This window comes from Pseudonaja textilis, chromosome 1 (genome assembly GCF_049901715.1).
Source record: "Pseudonaja textilis isolate UNSWEBS1 chromosome 1, rPseTex1.2, whole genome shotgun sequence".
In the NCBI taxonomy this organism is placed as follows: Eukaryota; Metazoa; Chordata; class Lepidosauria; order Squamata; family Elapidae; genus Pseudonaja; species Pseudonaja textilis.
This window is the reverse complement of record NC_141990.1, coordinates 117,193,779-117,217,032: the sequence shown is the minus strand read 5'-3', so window position 1 is coordinate 117,217,032 and position 23,254 is coordinate 117,193,779. Positions and strand designations below refer to the sequence as shown.

Here is a 23,254-nt window from a genome sequence, read left to right as displayed (position 1 = left end):
TTATTTTTCTTATTGAATTTATTTCACTTTCAAAGAACGCTTCTATATTGGATTTAATATGACAAGAACAGTTCATTAATTGGAATTTGTAGAATATCTTCAGATTTTATGACATACAGTCCAAACCAAAGTATGGCAGAGAAAGATTTATTGATTTCTAAATAAAGTAATGAAGCAAGTAATTTTTCCACATGTATAAACATAGTTTAATCATGATGGAGGGGACTGCTAAACCTTTAACTATAAAATATACCTAAATTAGCACACTAAAGTGTTTCTCCAACAATACGGCCTCCACCAATAGGAAGCCCCACCATGTTTTATTGGCTTAAAATCAAATTAAGTCCCTCCCCCCAAATTAAGGCCCATATTAAACATGTGAAATGGGGGGGAAATGACGGGAGGGGGTTGCCGTTAGAAAGTACTTTTGTTGCATGCCCGGATATGGTGCTGCCTGCGTTGGTGGGGCACTTCATATCGGGAGACCTTCCGCCACCATTGTTTTCCCTTCTCCCTTGCTGCCGCGGCGTTAGAGCAATGCCGTGGCATTTGGCGCAGCCACGTGCGGCCAGCCAGGGCTCCTCCCTGCAATCAGAGCCCTGCGGAGACACTTGGCTTCAGGTGTTCCTGTCGCCGCCTTCCCTTTGCCTTCGAAGGTAAAGCGAATTATTTTAAAAATGACACCCTACTACAACAAAGCCTCCCCTGCCCGAGTGGGCAGCCCAACCCCACATGGGGAGGCGAATCTCCCAGGGCCGCAGCGCAGGATCGGCCCACCCCAGGAGAAGCACCCAGCTGCCATCCCTGCCTGGCGCCGGGCAGAGCGCGAAGAGCTTCGCCTGGGGCGCCCAGCACAGCTGATAGGTGGGCCCTCCTTCCCGGCAGCAGAGCTCTCACCAAGGCAGTGAGCGCCTCCCCGCCGGACCCTCTGCTCATCCCGCCAGGGCCGCACCGGAGCCGTGCGGGCTGGGCAGAGCGGGGAAAGCGAATGGGCTGCCCTCTCGGGCAGGGGAGGCTTTGTTGTAGTAGGGTGTCGTTTTTAAAATAATTCGCTTTACCTTCGATGGCAAAGGGAAGGCGGCGACAGGAGCGCCTGAAGCCAAGTGTCTCTGCAGGGCTCTGGTTGCAGGGAGGAGCCCTGACTGGCCGCACGTGGCTACACCAAACGCCACGGCAGCAAGGGAGAAGGGAAAGCAACGGTGGCGGAAGGTCTCCCGAACATCCAAGCTGTCTCTGCCCGCTCACCCGAGGATGCAAGGTGGGGGATTAAGTCGACCCTGAAAAGACGGCCTAGCCATTTTTTCAGGGGTCAAAAAAAAAAAATAAGGTCCGGCCTTATTTTGTGATAAACACGGTATTTAGGCCATTTATCTATATTTAAACCAAATGCACAAAATAATTCATAATAATTGCAAGAAGATTGTTAATTATTATCTATTAGGTTTATGTATTATTTTTAGAAGTGTGATAAACTCTGAAAGTGATTTTTTTTATTTCAATCTATTTTATTTATTGTTCCTCTGCTAAACAACTTAATGAATTGTTTATCCATATATTTAGAAGAAGTGGCAATCTGGATTATGCTATCATTATCTGATTCAGTTTTTATTTAAAGGTTTCCCTACGAAACTGTTAGCTTATTTATAAATAGCTAGAAATGTGAATTCTCAGGTGGAAACACATTCAGGTTTTCTGAACGGAATGTATTTTCATTTATATCTACAGTGCTTTAGAACATAGCATATTAATATTGATACAAATGTCCATAGAAACATATTGTGTTGAAATAAATCTAGTGACAATGGGTAGTTTGTTTTGAATATTCAAAACAATTTCTCCAATTTAACTGCTTTTTTTATATGAATGGGTAAATATTTCAGGTTTGGAAATCTTGAGATAGGGTGGGATCATATTCCTATATTTTTTCCAACATTGACTATGAATTAACTATAAATCTTTCATGTTTTCTCTTCTTAAGGTCAAAAATACAGGGTCCAGCCATGTTTGGTCTCTGGAGCATTCCAGAGCTAAAAGATTAGACATGACCAGTTAAATACGCAGACATAACCATTCTTTTCAGGTTCCCAACAGCAGAATTTTTGGATCTCTCCTGAACACCCATTTAAACCTTTTCCTATTTTTCTTTTACTGTCTTCTAAAACCATCAATTTTTTAAAGTCAGTGCTGATACCAGCTCACTGGTGTTAGACATAGTGCCTCTCTGCTGGGGAGATGATGATCAGATGAAATTGTTACTTAGGAGATAACCTGAGGTCATGGAATAGCTATCGGGAGCAGCTAACATCTTGTAGGGGTGAGATGAACTTACATGTTGTTTAGAATTAGATGTCTGAAGCCAGAGATTTTGAACATAAGGTTGTAATCTTGTTCATTCAGGCTGTCCTTGTGCTACCCAACAGATAGTATAGGATAGGATAAATGGGACTCACTGTATGGGCTTGTGAAAGTAGAAATAACCATCTCTCTCTGAAAAAGAGGGGTATCTTCCCTCCAAAAGAATACAGGCACTGCTTGACTTACAACCACAATTGGGAACAGAATTTCTGATGTTAAGCAAGGCAGTTGTTAATTGAGTCATGTCCAATTTTTTAACCTTTTTGCCACAGTTGTTAAGTGAATCTTGAGGTCATTAAGCAAATCCAGATCACCTTCGATTTTGTTTTGTCGGAAGCCAACTGAGAAGTAACAAATGGCAATCTTATGACACCAGGATGCTGCAACCATTGTAAATAACATACTATTTGCCAAGTGGTGAATTTTGATCATGAAATTTTGATCCTCACATGACCGTGAGGATGCTGCATGCGTCACTTTCTTTTAGTGCTGTTATAACTCCAAACAGTGACTAAAATGGTTGTAAGTCAAAGACTACCACTATTGCATATAATTCTAGTATGGACAAAAGCAACATGCAGTTGAGTTTAATGCAGTTGAACTGCCATGCTGGGCATTACTAGACCTGTTCATTCCTCTCTTGTCCCTGACAAACTCTCAGTATAGCATCTCTCACTTTTCCCACTACCATCCAGCCTGCTGGAGTAAATGGTAACTTCACTCCAGTTTTGGAGTGGAGGGGCGGTGGGTTGGTGCTGTCACAGGGACTCTATCCTGCAGTTAATCGAAATTGCTGCTGTGGGTGTTACCTACTGGAAGTGGGAAATGCTGCTATCATTGTGCCTGCCCATTTTAGTGGTAACTGTTCCTAATCAGCCTCAGCCTTTTAAAGACTCTCCTAGTGATTCTTGTTGTTGACTTGGGAGCATGGAGGCACAGCAATAAGAGCCCTTGTTGGTCCCCCTATTCCAATGTAGTTGGGACATTGCTATTTTGATAAAGGGACACCATCTTGATTACTACCACTACTCAATTTGGTTCTGGAAGCTGTTTGCCTGGTCAGATGTTTCCCTCATTACCACTACCCCTCTGCTAGCTTGACTACTATAACGTGTAGAATTAATCCTTTCTTGTCAGTTCTGTCTTAGCATCCTCTGGAAGGCAAACAGAAGTCCATTTTTTTGCCAGTTAAAGCCTTTTTCCCTGCAGATAATTTATAAACTATTTATCATGGAGTTATATAATAGGTTATAATTTATATAAAGTTATAGTTATATAATAAGTTACATAAATGTGTGTATAAGCGCACAATTGTGCCTACCATCCCTGTCCTATTATCCCCAATTATTAGTTCCTATTTCATGTATTTAAACTAATGTTTATTCATATTATTATATTGCAAGCATTTGACTAAATAAATAAATAAACAAATGTGAACAGACAGTTGCACAAAGGATTAGTGAAATTCTAATTGGAGTTGGATGTGATTTTGTTTTCACGCTTGATCTATGTTGATTGATAAATGTCATATGCATAGTCTATAAATACATCAGTATTCCTAAAAAAAATACTGCCCTGAGTTAATGAAACCTTATAGTTATCCTAGAATTACACAATAGAATCTACAACATGGAAAAACTGAAAGAAGGGGTATAATTTGAATAAAGGAGAATAAAATTAAAATTAGACAGGCTCATTACCCTTGATGAGAGGATAAAGAAAAATTAATTCCAGGAAGTATTTTCAAAGGTATTGTAAACCTTATGGCAAAAGAAAAACTTCCAATTTAATTTGTTTTAGCCCTAAAGAAAAAAAGTGGTTTCTTAGAGAAATGTCAGATCTATATAAAGAAGAAACAGTCTGCCTCAGAGGAATGCAAAAATGCTGCAGGATTGATGAGATTTGTCAGAACATTGTACATCAGGCTAATTATGTCAATCATAACAAAGGACAATTAAATCACACAGCAAATAAATTATGCACAGGTGGCTCTAAGTAGTTTATTTTCAAACCGAATTATGATGCAACAGCGTTAAAAAGATGGTCTTATTGCTATAGCAATTAGCGTTGGGCAGAACAGAAATGTTGTAGAGAAATGAAAAGATACGCAGAAAGAAGATGCTAGATATGATGGCTTTTAAAAATGCATCATTTATGTGTGCAAATATAGGAAGATTTGTTGCGCAATCGTGAATCACGGAGCAGGAATGGGACAAGGACAGAGCTTGGAGTGTAATAATAACATCATTTTCATGTTTCTACAACAAAAATATATTCTGAGCTTGATTTCTAAAAAAGAAAAGCAGGAGAGACATCTATGGATCACAACTAAGATTTGTTAATCACTAATTATGATTGTAAGATCCAATGATTCCTCAATTTGGGAGAGAACTGAACCAAAGTATTGCTTGGATACTTGCTAGTGAAGAGGAAGTTCTTCATCAGCCTTTAGTTTTAAAATTAATGAAATTATTATGAGCATTTCATTTATTTATTTATTAAATTTATATATTGCTCATCTCTTTGTTGCAGTGACTCCAGGCAGCTGATTTTCATTTACTAGTTATCTAAACTAATAAAAAATACTTTTATATAATCAAAGATTAGATAAACATATGAAATAATAAAGCAGGAAAACAATCAAAGGACATCACAATTCTCCCAGGAAAGTGCACAATAATACAAAATATAAACTAAAAGGTAACAATATTAATCTAATGCAATCAACAGTTGCCACATTTTCATTGCCATCAAACAGTATTTAGCTGCAATCCTGGCTATCTTCAATTGACATTTCCTTAGTAAACCAAACAAAAAAGCTTCACATAAAGAGACTGGAAACCAAGCAAGCTGGAAAGAAAGCACATGTGTCTCACAATTAATGAAAAGACACTGGGGTTATGCTTTCCTTCCGATTTCCTATAGCTACTGTATTATTAACACCTTAGCTGGATTAGTTTATTCCTGTGATGCCAGCAGTATCCCATTTACACAAGAAATAAATAAAAACTTTATAAATAAACTTCAAAATAAAAGCAGCTATATCTTTGTTGATACTACAGTATTCTAAGACTGTATTATACCTCTGGAATAAAAATAGTATGCTTCCTACTAAGAAAGAAAATTCCTGAATTTATCTACTTTAAAAATCTGATCTTTGAAATAAACAGGTATCTAGAAGAGTTTCTGGATTTATCAGAATTTCGCAGGTGGGCTATCAAGGTTCTTACATATGTTTAATGTTTGTCGCCTCTGGCTGAAATGGTAACACGTAAATTAAATAAATGTATTTATTTATTTTTGGTTTTTCTTATTATCAGAGAATCAAGGCGTAATTCATCTACTTTATTTTAAAGTAGATACTAATAGATATATGGAATTGTTGTGGTCTATGAATAAAGCATGTGAAATAATTAAAAAAATGAATAGGCAGTTTATTCAACATTCTATGTCATTGTACTTAATTCTGGTGTTTCCTTACAATTTAGAATCTACATAACTTATTACATGTTTAAAAAATGAAGTTGTATTTTCTACAAGTGTGCATAAATTATAGCTTTAAAATTTTATCATCTTCTTAGGTTTAATGAGGCTCCTTAAGATTTAAGAAAGTACTTTGGAGGTAGTGCTTGCAAAACCATTGATTGATCAGATTACAAAAAAAAATTCCAGTGATGTAACTATAAAGACTTCATCTTCTGCTCTTATTGTTTGCTGAGTTTGTCTGCTGATAGATCCAGTGCCCCGTCAAGTAACACATGCTTTTTAAAAGACACTCACCCCATGGTGATTGATGATTCAACCTCGTTTCCTTATGGTTGGTTGCTTAGAATACTTCAGATACTCCTGACATTCTTTTGGGATTTATTAGTGACTAGGTTCTTCACTACTGGTAGAGCTAGTCTTGCAGGCTGGTGAGATGTTAGATTTCTCCACATGAGTCCCCAGAGCAAGAAATCCAAAGAAGCTTATACCCCTGGATAAGTTTAAGTATTATTTAAATTAATGCAGAATACAGAATAAACTCTTGAAATATTTGCTCCATTGTTTTAACTCCCCTCATAGAAAAAGCAGCAAGAACATATGCAAGTTACAGACTGCATATCATATAATAAGATTTAAGTTTATACTTTATGTGTTCCAGGGCCCTTTCATCAATTTTATAGCAAATCTGGTCATAATCTGCTTTATTGTTCTTCAGTCAGGAGTGAAGCAGGGTTTTTTTTGAGTTTTTAAATTAATTTCTTGTTGCAAAACCTATAGTGCTCTATACTGAAATATTCCCATTTTACTCTCAGAGGATAATTGAAAGAATAATGCTGACATCATTTTCCATTCTTCAAATACCTTTTTTCATCTGATTATGTGGAAAAATGTATTAATCTTTGCATGTGGTTACAGAAAACCTATTTCGTATGACTTATTAGGTAGAAATGGATAAAGAATAAGGTATTTAAACCCAAGCATTAATTTTTGGTCAGATTTTAAATTCAAATAAATGGCTTGTACAAATACTCAACAGTGATATCCAGCATGGTGTTTCATTCTGGCTCAAGAATGATGCCATTCCATGGCAATAAATACATACACAAAAAAGGATTTAGGCCGTATGTTGCAAAGTAAGGAGTGAAATATACAAATTTTATATATATCCTGTTGGATGACACAGAATGGCATTCATAGCAATTGGTGATTTGGACAGATACTACTTAACATACAATGTTAGAAACCAAATGGACCATGTACCCCAAGTTAATTATTGGATCCCTCCAAATAAAAACATCTGTATCTCCCAAAATATCCTTTATGACATGATAAAGAATTTAATCCACCCCAGTATTTCAGAGATTCAAGATACTGTTAAGATTATGGATAAAATTAATGGGGTATGAAAGAAAAATGACATAATCATGGGAGTTAATTTCAGCCAGTTACCCAGGCTGATGCCTTTCTATATGAACTAAAGTCAGAAGGGGGCAGGCTATAGCAATAATGTAAAAATTCCAGCTGTCCTGTCAGAGAACTAAGGAGTGGAAGATCCAATAGGAGTGAAAGGTCTTGATTTCTTGCAGACTCATTTTTCAGGAGATGACAACAGAGACAACAGAATCAGCTATCTTAAATGTAATCCTGACCAAAAGAGAGGATTTGGGAGATGGACTGAAAGTGCCAGGACCTTCAGCAAAGCAACCTCATGTTAAGAGTTCAAGGTACCTAGAAAAAAAAGCTGAGCCAAATCAATACAATAGTACCTTGGTACTCAATTACTTTGAAACTCATAGAATTTGGTACTAAACACATTTTGATGTAAAAAAAATTTCCGGATACTCGTTCGTTTGGTACTCAGTGCACCAACTAGAATTTATCAGTGTTGGCTGCCTTGTGACTCACTATAGTATTCCTCATGAGAAAAAAATTTGTACTCATCGTTTTTGGTACTCAACATGCCTCCCAGAACCAATTAACGCTGAGTACCAAGCAATGACAATATAAACAAGATATTGAAAAACAGTACTGTAGGCAACAAAGACAAAGTCAGTTTCTTTGTAAATGTAATTATTATAAAAAATATATTTCTTTTTTGTAATAGTTTTATAAATATAAAAATTTTATTTCTATAAACTGTATTTTGATAGCATTAGAACTTTCAGTACACTTTCTTCAGCATTTTTGTTATTACATTGAAGTGTACCATCATCTTTACATTTTTCCATACACACACCCAAAATTTTGGGGAAAGCAACTAAAGCAGCAATATTCAGATAGCAATGGCAACAAGATTCATTTCTTCCCAATAAACATATCCAGAAAATGGAGAAAGCTTGCTTGCTGGTGGGTTTAACACTAGTCTTCTTGGAAGTATCCCTAAAACTATAGTCCCTGCTCCAAAGCTGAATGTTGGACCTTCAGTGGAGAAATCACTTGATTTCCTCACAGAGGTCTCCAAGTGAAAAACCAGATACACGGATGCAAGGTGAAGAAACAGCAGCTCCATCTCCACTATGCTTCCAATCTTTCATAAGATGCCTGTGGAAATTCTCAGTCATCCAGGACAGAGTTGTCTCCAAAGTGCTTTTTCAAAAGGTAACTGGACTGTTTTTTTCCAAGAGGAGGGGGAGAAGGAAGAGGAGGAGGAAGAAAAGCAAGAAGAAGAGGGAGGAGGAAGAAGAGCAAGAAGAGGAGGAGGAGGAGTAGCTTCTCATCCAAGAAACTTAAATCAGTTGTAAGCGGATTCATCATTCACAAGCGGATGAATACGCCGTCTTGGAATGCTTGATACCTAATGGGGAAATTATTTTCTGGGTGGGCGGCTGCGCTCTGCATCGCGAGATGCAAGAAAGAGCCGTCCTTTCTCCTTCGCCTATGTTACTCAGAACGGGGGAGGGTATCTTCCGAGTACCAGCAAATGTCTCCTTTTTACATCTGTCTCTCTATCCTTGTCTCTCTCTCGAACTCCGAACCCCACAACTACTTTGTCACGGGGAGGGGCGAGGGGAGCGACAGAGCCGCGTCACCCTGCTGAGGAAAAGATGTCAGAAGCCGCTTTTTGCGCAAGCGGATGCGGGCGTTTGCCAGTAATAGTTCCGGTTGAGAACGCCGACGGCGCTCCGCCTTACCTGGCTTGACATGCAGGCGGCCGCTGATTGGCTGAGCTGGCGCGCCCGCCTGGCCCAGTCGCCGTGACAGAGGAGGGAGGAGAACGAAAGAGCGAGCCAGCTAGGAGCGGCAGGAGGGGAAATAGGAAGCGCTGCTGACGCTGCCGCCGCCGCTCTCGGATTGCCGGCTCAAGTTCTTCCTCTGGGTCCTCCGAACGCGCCGGCCGCCTCCGGCCCTGCTCCTCTCTCCCTCTTTCTCTCTCTCTCGCCGCCTCTCTCTCCTCCTCCCCGCTTGCTCTTCCCCACCCACCCCTTCCCCTCCTTGTCCATTCGCCCTTCTCCCCTTCGCCATGTCCACCCGCTCTTGCCGGGAAAAGGCGCAGAAACAGAACGAGCAGCACCAGGCCATCCTGGCCAAGCTCTTGCGAGAGGAGGACAACAAGTACTGCGCGGACTGTGAGGCCAAAGGTGCGGGAAGAGGAGGGGGCGGGGGGCGCAGGTTGGGGCGGGGGGAAGGAGGCGTGGCTTCCGAGACTGCCGGGCCTTGTGTGTCTGTGTTGGGGCGGGGGAGACGCAGGTGAATGGAGGTGATGGGTGAACCAGGTGAATGGAGGGAGGGGACATCTCTGGTCCACGCGAGACGCCAAGACACGAGATGGGTATCTTTGGCTTGGGTTAGTTGGGTTTAAGCGTCGGGTCGTGTAGAAATCATGCTTCGTGGCTTCACTTGTTTTAGGGACAACCCCTCCCCCCTCCCCACACGCACGCTTTGTGGTCGTTGAGTAAGCCATGATGAACAAGAGTTAAGCGTAGGCGCCGTTTGGTTTAGGGGTGGTTAGCAGCTGTTAAAAGTTCTGGCTTGGTTGGAAACGTGTGGCATTCTCGGTTTTCGGTGGTCATTTCATTGTACTGTTGTGTTGGATTTATCTTTCGGATTTCTGACGTTTCTAATTGTGAGCTCTTTTTTATTTTATTTTTTAATGAACACAGGGCATTTTATTGCGTTCATTAATGTAACGACAATAAAATCAGTGCATTAGTTATGGGCTGGGGGATGATATATAAACTGGAAATCTGTCTGAAGCTTTCATGAATGGCTTAGATCGTTCCATTATTTCAGAGTCGGGAAAAGCTTTGTGGTTTATATTGTACAGTGGTGTTTGCCCTAGAGCTTTCTGAGTTTGTCTTGCTTTTGCTCAATCCTCAGTCCTGGCTAAAGAAAGATATGAGTCATGTCAGAAGGCTAATATTGCTTTTCCTGAGTGCACAAAAGGAAGTAGCCACCTTTATAAATACTGAATTACTTCTGGGAAACATTGGCACACTGAGAATAAAAGAGAATCCTGGTTGCAAAAGTTAGTGGAATGTATTTCTGTAGATTGCTGTAATCGCATTAAGGCCCAGGGATTCACTATCTTAATAAAATGTCATTTGTTGATTTTTCCAAATTCAGTCTGTTTCTCTTGTGTGTAATTTTCAAATCTGTGACTTTTTCAAATAGAATTTTAAGTTTTCTATTATAAAAAAAAACCTGCACAAAGATAAAGCAGTCCATTCCAAACTCCTTTGAAACACGATATTCTTTAATGTAGCAATGATAATTAAGCTATGTATATTGAACAAATCTTAGATAACAAACTAAGGGATAGGGAAGTATTCCAAACCATTTGTCCATTTTTTTCATTTGAGATTGAATTTTTACTTGTTTCCAAGATGAGGCTCACTTTTAAGGCTGATTTAGTTTTGATTTATTTTACCTTCCCTCTTGTTTCCTTAATCTGCCTTAGAATATAACATTTTTGCAGTTTGGGAAGATGTCATGTTTTCTCTAAATTATTTTATGAGAAAACTGTAGGGAATGTGATTTGTGGAAGAAATTGGGATATGTGTAATTTAAATGCAGCACACATTTATCAAATTTAAATTTATAGTATGTACATATGTGCATGTATGTAATCTGTTTATAAAATATGTATTGATATGAGATATAAAGAAAGATTTATTTGAATATTTGTAGGATAGGTTTTACAATAAAGGTCTACTTTATTTTTATCTTTTTAGCAGAATCATTCCTATATAAATGGGAGTAGGTTTGTAACTTGCAAGAATATAAATAAAATTGCCAATACTAGAAAGTTTTAAAATGTTTTAAAAATATTTTCAATTGCCATTTGACAAATAGGAAAGCTTTAAAATAATTTTAAAAGTTTTCTCAGTAAGAAAAATATTAAAATGAAAAGAATCAGGTTTTAAAACAACATTAAGGGCCAACGGAGCTGTTATGAACACTTGAAATAATGGGTGAAATCCAATGTGTCTTGAATAGGTTTGAACTATTTCTCTCTGTAAATTCCCATGACATTTAAAAAAATGATCTGGTATTGTGAAGCTCTCCAGGGCAGATTACCCCTTTTCCAGCTTCATCAATGAGAATTATGTTTGTTGGCAAAATTAAACAATTTGGATTACATATTAAGAAGGGATGCGATGGCTCAGTGGTTAAAGATGCTGAGCTTATCAGTTGGAAAGCTGACAGCCTGGGTTCTAGACCCGAGTGCTGCGCAATGGGGTGAGTTCCCATCTCCTGACCATCTAGCAGTTCCAAAGCATGCAAATGCAAGTAGACTAATAGGTACTATTTCACAGTGGGAAAGTAACAGCGCTTCATGTGTCTTTGGCATATAGCCATGCTGATCACATGGAAAATGTCTTCTTCGGCCAAGAAACCAAGGTAAGTACCACACCCTAGAGTCTAACATGGCTGGACAGGGAAATCTTTTTTATTTTATGAAGAACATAATATATAAACATAAGCAGTCCACAATTATCTATCTGGCCTATCTATCCTGACCTGTCTCACAGTGTGCAACCAACCTCAAAAAGAAGTCCTTAGTCTCCCAGCAGATGGTCTTCAGAGAAAGACACACACTAGCAGTAAGGCTAATTGTCATTGATCCCCATGACTTCCATGAATTGGTCCAATCCTTTTTAGAAACTAGCCAATCTTGTAGCCAGCATCATATGGTAGTGAATTCCAATGTTTCTATTACTTGTACAAAAAATCCAATCCTTTTCCCTGTCTTTATTCTTCCCAGATTAGGTGAAATTACATTAGGTGAAATTGAAATCCATAAGTTAGGTATACATTTTTTCTGTTTGGATTGAGTAAAATTTTCATAAAAGTTTTCCCACTTTAAATTGAAACATTTTAGTAATCCCAATGACAAAATGTTTCATAGGAAGATTTAGATAGGAAGTACTAAAGCCTTTAACGAAAGGAATATAGATTTTTGATGTATATTAATATATATATATTTCAATGTGATTCATTACTCACATACTTCGAGTTTTTGAAATATGTCAAAAATAGTTTTTAGAGCATGTGTTTCCTAGTGGCTTATGTATTTAATTTATCTTGGGATCATTTTTTTCTGAGAGAAACTCCTGTCTGTTTTCATTGGTTAAAACAAAACTTGTACAGAAGGAGTTTATAAATGTATAACTTATTTATAAAACATGCATCTAGGGCTCTCTGACTCCAGAATAATTTAGCTGCCTTACAACAAGAAAGAAAATTACAGTAGCAAATTAAAATAAAGTTGATAGTTGCCCGAAAAAGAGCAATACAATTCTCTTTCCAATATAGTGCCCAACCTAAAGGGATCCATCAACTGTTCTATTCCAGGGTTTGGGGTAAGATCCAGGGGTCCCAAGCTTTTTTAAAAAAATTGGGAGGTTACATACAATTTAAATCTCCTAGGAGATGCTGTTCCAGAGGGTAGATGTTCCATCAGAGCGCTCCAACTTCCTGGGTGCTGCTAGATAATACCATTCTATTGGTGGGACCAAGAGCCAACTCTTTCTAATTATGTAAGGTAGAAGCCATAGCAGACTGTAACTACCTCCTACACTATGTGAGACTTTATAAGTGATACCCAGTACCTTGAATTGCACTCAGAACCTATTGATAACCAATACAGCTTGCAAGAAAGAGGTATTACAGGGACATTGTGAGAGCTGCCTGTATTGTTCCCCATGTTCATTTTGGACCAAGTAGCCCACAAGCAAAATGACTAAGGCATGAGTGGAATATAAACAAGGTCTCTTGATCCAGGAACTAATGCAGATGGTACACAAGATGGATCTCTATAAAGGTTTCTTGGGCACTGCTGCTGTCTGTTTCTTGAACAGGAAGTGAAAGTCCAGGAAGATTCTCAAATTGCATACCAGCCTTAAGTGGATGTGTAGGCCCATTCAGAAAACCCTCTGAGCTAGATGGTCTAAATATGTGATTTTGCTTGAGTCTATTCCTCCCCATAGAGGCTCCAACTGCCTTCAGGCATTTAACAAGAGAGTGAGGGCATCACTTGGCTGATCCAAGGTCAAGATGAGACAACTGAGTGTCATCAACATACTGATGATGTCAACCTGATGTTATCCTAAGTATGCACTCATTGAGGTTTACTCTTCAGCTTCCTGCATGATATCCTAGGTGTCTGTTCTAACATTTCATTTCCTGGAGAAAATGAAAAATTCTCTGTAATCAACAAACAGCAAGAGGTCACTTAAGAGTCTGACCTGTTTCAGATAGAGAATAAGTCCTTTGATAAACATCCATCAAATTCTCAGGGAAAGTCCTAAGCTTAACCTGGAAGCCCAGCGGATTTCGTAGAAGCCTGGAGCAGACCGTTCTAATAGGTCTTTCCTTTCTGGGAGCAAAGGAAGCAGCACCAGCAAGTGATTGGAGCAACACCAAATGATTGGAGAGTGATACAGTCATAACAAAGGACAATTAATATCCTGATTTGTAGATCACATTGCAACTGCCCCAAGATGAAAATCAGATATAGCATGGGACCCTTGGTAAGCACCAGGCACATACTCATTTGAGTCAGGTCCATGGTTGATATAGTGGCCATGAACTCCTTAGCTGCCCTAGACTGTTCCACCAGAAGTCTCCAAATCCTCTCCAGTGAAAGAATGTAGCAACTCAGGGATGTAGCTAAGCAGCAGGCAGACTAATAGAGCAACAACAAGCAACAACAAACCCAACTGTTTCCTAGAGCCCAGTTTCTATCACAAGATGTCATATCCAGTTATCTTCAGGGCAGAGTCTCTGAAAGCCATCAAGTCTTCCACGATGACAACGGCTCATCCCTTGTACAGCTAATGCTAGTCAGGCACAACAACTACAAGAAGGAAATACTGGGCCAATCAGGCTTGGTTATACATGTCAAGCTGCCTGCTTCTTCCATGATCATCCATGGGTAAAAATGGTCATACTGCAAACTCGGCTAGCATTTAATAGCCCAGAACCAGTGCCACCAAGGTTCCAATGACTTAGTCTTAGGTGAATTCTGATCTGAGGGCTGGAATGCAGGATCAATTGGAGCCTTCAATCATATCACCCTTATGAATATCAGATTCCTATCATCTCTCCCTCTTCCCATCACGATGCTGATGTTTTCACCCGCCTGCTATTCACCTGATGTTATCACCTGCCTTCATTTCTTCGCCTATTCCAGCCTGCCTTTAGTCTCCCTAACCTGAAATTCATCCAATCAATTTTCTACACATAACACACCCAAGCCTAGGTGTTCCTGCCCTTGGCACTAGGTAAACAAAGCGGTCAAATTAAATGAACCAACCAACTAAAAATTCCAGCAGCCACTCATTCACCTCACAAATTACCCCCATCCCTCCAGTACAGGATAGATTTCAGATTATACATAGGCTATGCAGAGTGGACATGTAACAGAATCTCAAAAGGTTCAGACTTGGAAATCTGTAGCTGCAGAGCCTGGGCAATCTGCTCCTCACCGCAGCCTTGTTCCCATTGCTGCAGTCAAACCCATCATATCAGAATTACTATTAAAGAATTATGACAGAAGCTCTCACTTGAACATTTAAAAGTAACTTATTTTTACCCCAATCTACCAATCTACCATACTTTTCTTTGGGTTGTACTTCTTAAAAATTTTTCTCTCAGGGTCCCTTTAAAAAGTTATGGAGGACTGCAAGAAACTTTTTTATTTGTATGGGTTATACTTATTGATATTTACTATATCAAATATTAAAATTGACATTTCCGGTCACCACTGCTTCTCATGGTTATTCTATCATTTACAGAGATAAAATTCTATTAGGATTCACTAACTGATTGTAAAGTTTAAGTTTAAACGTAGTGATAAAATCTTACTAAGAGAAAACACCATTTACATTAAATATCTGAAAGCTGCAAAGTTCAGGCCTCCTTCAGGTGTGAAAAATGTTCCTATCTTTAAAAAGCTTCAAATCTATTTTGGCTTTGAAATGAATCACTATGAGATCAGATGATATATGAAATAAATGGAAATATTCTGAGATGTCTTTACAATTCTTCTCTTGTTTCCATGTTCTTGTCCTAAGATGTAGTGGAAACATTGGATTACGGATCCTATCTCATCCCATTGTATCTTCCTTCCTTCCTTAGACATCTTTGTTAATGTTAATGTTTATCATTTTAATATTATAATGTTTTATCTTGTTTTTATCTTGTTTGCCTAGCGTTGCCTCATGGTGAGATTGGTGGCATATACATTTAATAAATAAAAAAATAAAACTATTGTGCCCAGATAGTTTGGTTCTGGATTAAGATAAGCAAATAAAAATGCTTACCAAGAAAGAAATGAAGTGGCATTGGTTAAGGATTCTGTGCCTATGGGTGCAGTTACGCAGTATAGCATTCTAAAGCTGCACTCTTTCTTCAGATAAACTAGTTGAGTGGTCTTTTGGGCCTTGTTTTTGTCTTTGGCTTACTTGTTATAGCAATGTCTGACTTTCCTAAATGTTATTTCAACACTAGGGTGGTTTAATATCTTTTATTGGATTGCCGTTAAAACTAGCCCTTGCAAAATGTGGCCATTGGAAGAATGGTAAAAACAGATTATACAGGGATGTGTTTGAAACTGGAAGTGTGTTTCATTTTATATATGAAAGAAAATATTGTGGTTCAGAAATTCAGCTGAGCTATTCTGGCCAAGTAGTTATTCCTGAAACAAAATTTGGAGAAGACTTACCTTACAAGTAAGGAAGGCTGATGTGTTTCGCCCTTCTCTTTTTCTTCATGGCCTGTGCACCAGCTGTTTATGATCTTCAAAGTGACTTTCTTTCTATCAATTATAGCAAGCTCAGCCTCTCCTAGGCGTTTCCTTTTTCTTATCTTCTATTATTTTCTATTATAGGTGGTTTTCATTTAGCTACCATTATTGGGACTAGCAGTGTGGAAAATCATATGACCGTGACTGGGCTTACAAGTTTACTTCAGCTTCCCTTTTTTTACAGTGTCAGAAGCCAGGTGGACCCAAATGGCAGGAAATGTTTCTCAAATCTCATAAACTCAGCTCAGTAAAAGGGTAAATTTATGTCCCAGTGTGGGGCAATTGCTAAAAAAAAGTACCTGTAGTGAAGTAAAGGAAAGGCCATTGATAATGAACTCTCATCCTGGAGTACCTTTTTTCCCATTGTTTTTCCTTGATTCAGCTTAAAATAATGATGCTAGCCTAATTCTGTGTGGTTTAGACTTCTTAATATGTTCCATAAATTGGAGGATATGTCCTTAAATCTGTATTTAATGCACATTTCATTGGCAGTCACCAAAATCGAGCCATTTTAACAGTGTAACTACAATTTTGTATTACTGTTGCTAGGGTTGTCTTTTCCATTTTTAGACAAATGCTAAAATCTTTAGAACATTCTGGTTGGTATTTTTTTATTGAGCTTATTAGATCATTTGCTTATTTTCTTGATTTTATTGCTGCTTACTTTGACATTATTCTTAATAGTAATTCCTTATATGAGGCTTTTTAATTTTTTAAAATTAAATTTTTATTTTTCAATATATAATCTGGGGTGGGTGTGGCCTGAACGTTATGCGTCTGGCCTGCAGGTTGCCAGTTTGACACCATGGTCTAGTTCAGGGGTCTTCAAACTTGACAGCTTTAAGTCTTGTGGACTTCAACTCCCAGAATTCCTCCTCTAGGTCTTGTTAGCTCAGGAATTCTGGGAGTTGAAGTCCACAAGTCTTAAACTTGCCCAGTTTGAAGACCCTTGATCTAGTTTAACAAAGAGGACAGGGTGATTTGATAGCAGTCTTCCAATATTTGGATATATGCTGTCACAGAGAGGAAAGAGTTGACCTACTCCAAAGCAGCTGAGGGCAGGACAAGAAGTAATGATTGGAAACTTACCAAGGAGAAATCCAATTTAAGAACTAAGAAGAAATTTCCTGACAGTGAGAACAATTAATCGGTGGAATTGCTTGTCTTCAGAACTTGTGGGTGCTTCATCATTGGAGGTTTTTAAGAGATTGGACAGCCATTTGTCAGAATGGAATAGGGTTGGACTAGAAAACCTCCAAAATCCTTTTCAAGTCTTTTCCTTCATTGCATTTTTCCCCAATGAAAGTTCTTTACCATTTCCCAGATATGTGTTATCTGAAGATAGAATTCACTTAAAAATGCTAGCGGAGAATTACTTTTCTTCAGTGTGCTGTTGCTAATTACTGTATTGATAGTTAACCTGTGCACATGGTTTTGCCCTTCATTTTCAGCACCATTTATTACTTTTAAAGGGATGTTTCTTTGATCCGTATGTGCAATCTCAGATGTATGCCTGCAGCTGTACTAGAGTAGCATCAACATATAAATCTTGGTGAGTTTGTATCTCATTTATTTAGGCAAATAACTTTTCTTTGGGGGAGGGGCTTTTCAGATTTTTTTTCATAAATGCTTCCTTGAATGCTTTCTCACTGTATGTTCAAGGTGATTCAGTATTCATTTATATTGTGTTTTGTATTTTCATTTCTAGCTTGATAACATGTATAAATTAGTAAGGAAGTCATGTTTGCCTTATATTCAACTTTGTGCTCTCAGTAGGATTAGACAAATTACCATGGGTACATTGTTGCTCAGTGTTTGTGTTTGTGTGTGTGTGTGTGTGTGTGTGTATGAAATGGCTGTGAAAGTCTGACTCAGACAAACACTATACAGAAGCCTGCTGATGGCAGATGAGATTCTGCCGAAACGTTGCTACAACTTTAAAAGCACAGCTACAATGATGTGGGAAAATACCCAAACAAAGCTGAATACCATACACACACACACACACACACACATATAGAACTGCATGTTTAAACAGTACAATAGAACTGGAAATATTTGAATCTTTTTTTCAGTTATAATATATTAGGTAAATTAAGTCCTACAGTAGACTAAACAAGAAAAAGATGGTTCAGTTGCAGTTGTTTCAAGGTTATGCCTAGATTTTCTACAAAAATTTAATAGTAATATGTCATTCTCTAACACGGTGCTTTAATGTGCTTGAGATAATAATGAGAAAATGAGAAAAAATTAAAGATTGGAATTGTGAAACAGGGAGTGAGCAGGGGTTCTGAAAATATTAGGACATCCTTTGAGGGGCCATAAGTGCAACATGAGCAATTTAGCTCAGTTAACCATGTTAGTAGCATACTAAAGAGGTTGTGAACCTTTCAGTTGTGGGAGAAAACAAAGGAAATAATAATGTAAAGCAGAGCATAAATCTTTTATTTCAGAGAAGAATAACAAGCATGTCATTTTAAGCTTTGAAATGCTTATCAGCTCCTTACATATTATATGAACTGAAACCTGTAGTCATTTTCCAGATAGATATAAATGATAATAAGCCACCTATCCTTAGGGAATTATTATCCACATATAGTTTATTGTTCAAAAATAGCATCTAGAATGGCAAGTCCCACATTATCCCTAACCCACAGAAATAAAATGGTTGATTACAGAGAGGGACATTAATTTAGGAACAGAAAGAAAAAAAAAATCTTAAATTATGGAGGTATGTATATTAAGGTTTTTTAAAGTCTCAGTGGAATTCCTTTTTTAAACCATAAAAGGCAGAAAAAAAACACCACTGGAGGTTTAGAGACTGCAGCTTCAACAAGCCTATTACAGCACAGCAAGACATGTCCGAAAGCTTTGACAAGAATGTGTCTGACAATCAGGAATGTGTATATATAATGTCATTTGTTCAATGCATCCTATTTGACTTTAATTAGATTCAGCCCTAAAGAAATTGGAGCCGTCAAAACATAGTAGTTGGCATTTCAAACTTCTACTTTGGCATGAAAAATAATGCAAAGTAACAAAGCATAGGGCTAAAAAAAAAGTAGAAAGTACAGTGGAGTCAACTCTGTGGTTAAAGAAAACGATCAGCAGTTGGGCTTTCAGAATTTCCTATCAGTTGAATTTTAGCTAGCTTTCCAAAGATGATTGATTCCAAGAAGCAATAAAGCAATGACGCATAGAATAAAAGGACCAGAAGGGATATCCAGGTCCTGCATTATCTACTGATAAAACTTCAGGTTTAAAGATCGGATTGCTTTTTCACCAAACGTTTAGGCAGCCAATTTTAGATTGTGACTTAAAAGTCGTCATTTACAGCTCTCCAAAATTTCTTTGCTTTGTGTGCTAGAATACACAAAGATACACAGAATAAAAGATACCAAGTTATTAATTTTCATTTCTATAGATTCAGGTCGCATAGCATGCTACCATGGACTTATTTTTAATGGACTCTTTCCCCTAAAAAAAAAAAGACTTACAAAGCAAGATAGTGCTAGGTAATGTCAGAAGAACTATTCGCATGCTTTTTACCACAAATGAAAACCTGCTTAAATCAATTTTTCTTGTTATCAGCTGACCTAATCATGTGCTTCTGTTGTAAAGAGAGACAGAAGCATTTTACTATATTATGCATCTCACTGTATTTATTAATAATTTTTAACAAAAAGCAGTATAAAATACTGCATATATAAATCAATAAAAATATATATACCCTCATATTACTTCAGAATAAATGTCAAGCCATGACCATTTAAAAAAATGTTTTTTAATGACAGCGTGCCTCTGTTAGCTAGCTCTTTGAGGTAGACCAGGTCAGGAAAAATAAAAACTAGAACTCCATTTGATTGACTAGGTTATAATAACAGAATCATGAAAACCTGATGTTTATTCTTCTCTCCTACTAATAACAAAAAACCAATTTTGAGTTGATTTCCCACGTTTTCTGATTTTTCTGGGCTAAATAATTGCCACATATTTTTTTTAACACTATCTGTATAAACTCCTACAGGCTTCAACCAGGAATATAAATGGATATAAATGTGAATCATACTTGAAAGCTGATATTTTCATTTGTGTTTGCCAGTTTCCTGTTTTATGTGTTTAGTTTGTGTGTAGGGGTGAGTGCATGCATGTATAAAATTGGCTGATCTTGTGGATACCAAAATATCCGTGGTGGCCATAAGCATCACATTGTTTTTCCATCCTTGAAATAAATGCAACGATAATATAACTTTTTCTATACAAACTGGATAGTTTTGTGCATTTAAGAAATAAATCATATTTCTTTCATACCCATGTGCACTTTTCCTAGTCATATTTTCATTATCTTTGGTTTCAAATAAGAAGAACAGAACCCCACCCTTTAATGTTTCATTTGCTCATTGTGTGCATACATAGACTGTGCCACTAGGTGGAACTATTAACCAAGTGAAATGCTCTGATTTGCTTTAAGTTACAATTCCTTGAATATCAGGAAAGGCTAGCTGTTAATAAAGAGAGAAACTATAGAACCCTCTGGGATTGGCAGATGTCAACAAAGCTATTTTCCGGCTTCCTACCCCAGGGGAAGCACAGGGAGTACTGTGGTCATCACTCTGCATTTTATCCTGTAGTTAAATCAATATAATAAAGATAATCTGAACTACAGAAAGATGATTAATATTCAAAGTCATCCTACATTTATAATATATGAATACATTTCGGCCCTGCTCACTGACAGGCATATTGAAATTATTAGACATTCAGAGTAGATATTAATAGATAGTAATTTTTATGTCAATTGAAATTCTGAAAACTGATCGTTGCCTTCTATTTATATGCAGTAGAAAATGACATTTTCATTTTAAGGAAAAGTTCTTTTCACAAAAATGTGTTTAAAGTAAGGCCTTTAGAGTTGCCTATAATTCAGGATAATATTTTGCTTGTATTTTGAATTTTTTCCATGATCTTTAATAATACTTTTAAACAATATCTAGAAACTAGTGCAGTTGGAATTAGTCATAGTACATTTTGGCTTCTAGTACAAATTGTCTAAACTCTGTCCAAAAGATGTACAAGGCTCAATATTACAATCCTCTACATGGCTTTCTTCCAGATAAATATTAGTTATAGCTGGGTGAAGAAAGGCAGAATTTTGGGATTGTTGGACATGATATGTTCTAGAATATAAGCATTATAAGATTTTAAATAGCTTGCTCTGTTATATAATAAACCATTGAAACACATTCTTTGAAATACATCTTTGTATCATTGGCAATTTTGATGTAATTTATATTTGTTTAATATATAAAGTATGTTAAGAATACCAGATTAAGCAAAAGGATTTCTAATAAATGAAAGCCACAATATCCAAGATTATCTCTGAATCTTAAAAATCAGTTCCCTCTCAAATTAGGTATTTTGGTCAATGTTTGGAAATAAAAGAAGAACCAAGTTAGTTTTGTGTATAGATCCAACAAAAGCAACAATAACCTAGTAAAATATAAGAACTTGTTTCTATTAGTTTTTTCCCCTTTCATTTTACCAACCTCGAAGGGATGGAAGGTTGAGTCAACCTTGAGCCCTGTCAGGATTGAGCTTCAGGCTGTGGGAAGAGTTTGTCCGCAAAACTGCATTCTAACCATTGCGCTACCAGGGCTCTGTAAGCAAGCTGGCTCCACAGCTATGCATATAGAGGTACCATTTATGGGAAGGCTCAGTACAGCAAAGCACCATCGTACTTCCCGCTCATGGATACTTGCAATAAGGGCAATTCCCAAAAGCACCCAAGATGGAAATGCTAGTGCCACTTTATCATTTTATTCCTCAGAAGTCCTCTTAAGTCAGGAAAAAGAAGAAGCATAGCTATTAGGGTATTTCCTCAGTCTCTGTGCATGAATTCCCTAGGTGCCAGTTTCTCTCATAGTTCAGTGTCTTCTAAGAAAATGGACAAAGAAGAATAGTTATTGGGAGGAACATGGCAAAGAAATAACTCCTAGGGACTCCAGGAAGGTTTTATGTCCCTTTTTTTTTACATAGTACTTTCACTCTTCTATATAAGAAAGTCCATGACACCATTGTCTTCAAGGGAATTCAATCCCTGTAAATTTTACATGAGTTGTTCAATCAAAGGGAAGCCAAAGCATTCCCATTAGTTGCAGATACAGCAGCTGACATCACCTTCCCAGTTACACTGATTAGGATTATGAGGTCTTAAGTGAATGTCTCCATGTACAAAGAAAAAAAATGTTTAAAGGTTTCCCTGTCCAGTTGTAATCGACTCAAGGGGGCGATCTCACCTATGGTTTTCAGCTGAGGGAGCCTGTATTGTCTGATAGATGCTTCCGTCATCATGTGGCGAGCATGAAAATACAGAATTCAGTAACTTTTTTGCTGAAGTAATACCTATTTATCTCCTCACATTTGCATGCTGTCAAACTGCTAGGTTGGCAGGAGGGATGGGGTGAGTAACAGGAGGTCACTCCATTGCGTGGCACTCAGGGTGCAAAGAAATGTCATATCAAACATCTTAACTGTATCCTGTTGGTAGGTGCTCCAGTAGCCTACCTGTTTGGGGAATGAAAAAGATAGAACTGACATAGTCATGAATCCTAATTATAGATGCAATATTTTTTTAAAAGAAGGCTGAAGGAGACACCAATATTCTAGCAGTCAAAGACTGCTTTTATGTTCTGAGGAACAGTCCTATAATTTTCAAAGACCCTAGAGTTGACTCCAAGGCACTTTAGTGATACTCTGCCAAGCTAGCCAAGGGGATGGCATTTATAGACTACTCTAACCTAGATATTTTCCAAACCATTGCTTTTCTGCTTAGCCATAGAGCCATCACGTACAGAAAAGATTTTTAGGGTTTTACTCAAACTCTACAGTGCCAGAAAATAAAGGAAATAGGAAGGCATCCTGGATCTCAAATGTTTTGGTTGGTTCTAAATAGAGATCCTAAAGTCTTATTGTATTGATTTATTTGTTCAATTTATTGTGATCCATCTCACATACATGATTCTGGGAGGGTCACAGAGTTAAAACATAAAAAGCCAATGCAAAAATAAAATAAAATAAAACAAAGCACACTAAAAATAAAAGCTGCAAGACAATCTGTGACCCACTGGGTCACCGTTTCAGAGTTATATCCTTACATAAACAGAG

The 23,254-nt window shown here is 37.6% G+C and overlaps 1 protein-coding gene across 2 annotated transcripts in view; it reads left to right on the top strand.

The window, feature by feature from the left end:
- The first annotated feature begins 9,053 nt into the window (after positions 1–9,053).
- SMAP1 (small ArfGAP 1) overlaps positions 9,054–23,254 on the top strand; it is a 64,944-nt gene continuing 50,743 nt past the window's right edge. For both annotated transcript variants that reach the window (XM_026695160.2, XM_026695161.2), the window contains exon 1: positions 9,054–9,419. In XM_026695160.2, coding sequence (XP_026550945.2) covers positions 9,302–9,419 — 118 coding nt within the window. In that variant the 5' untranslated portion in view covers positions 9,054–9,301. The remainder of the gene's footprint in view (positions 9,420–23,254) is intronic.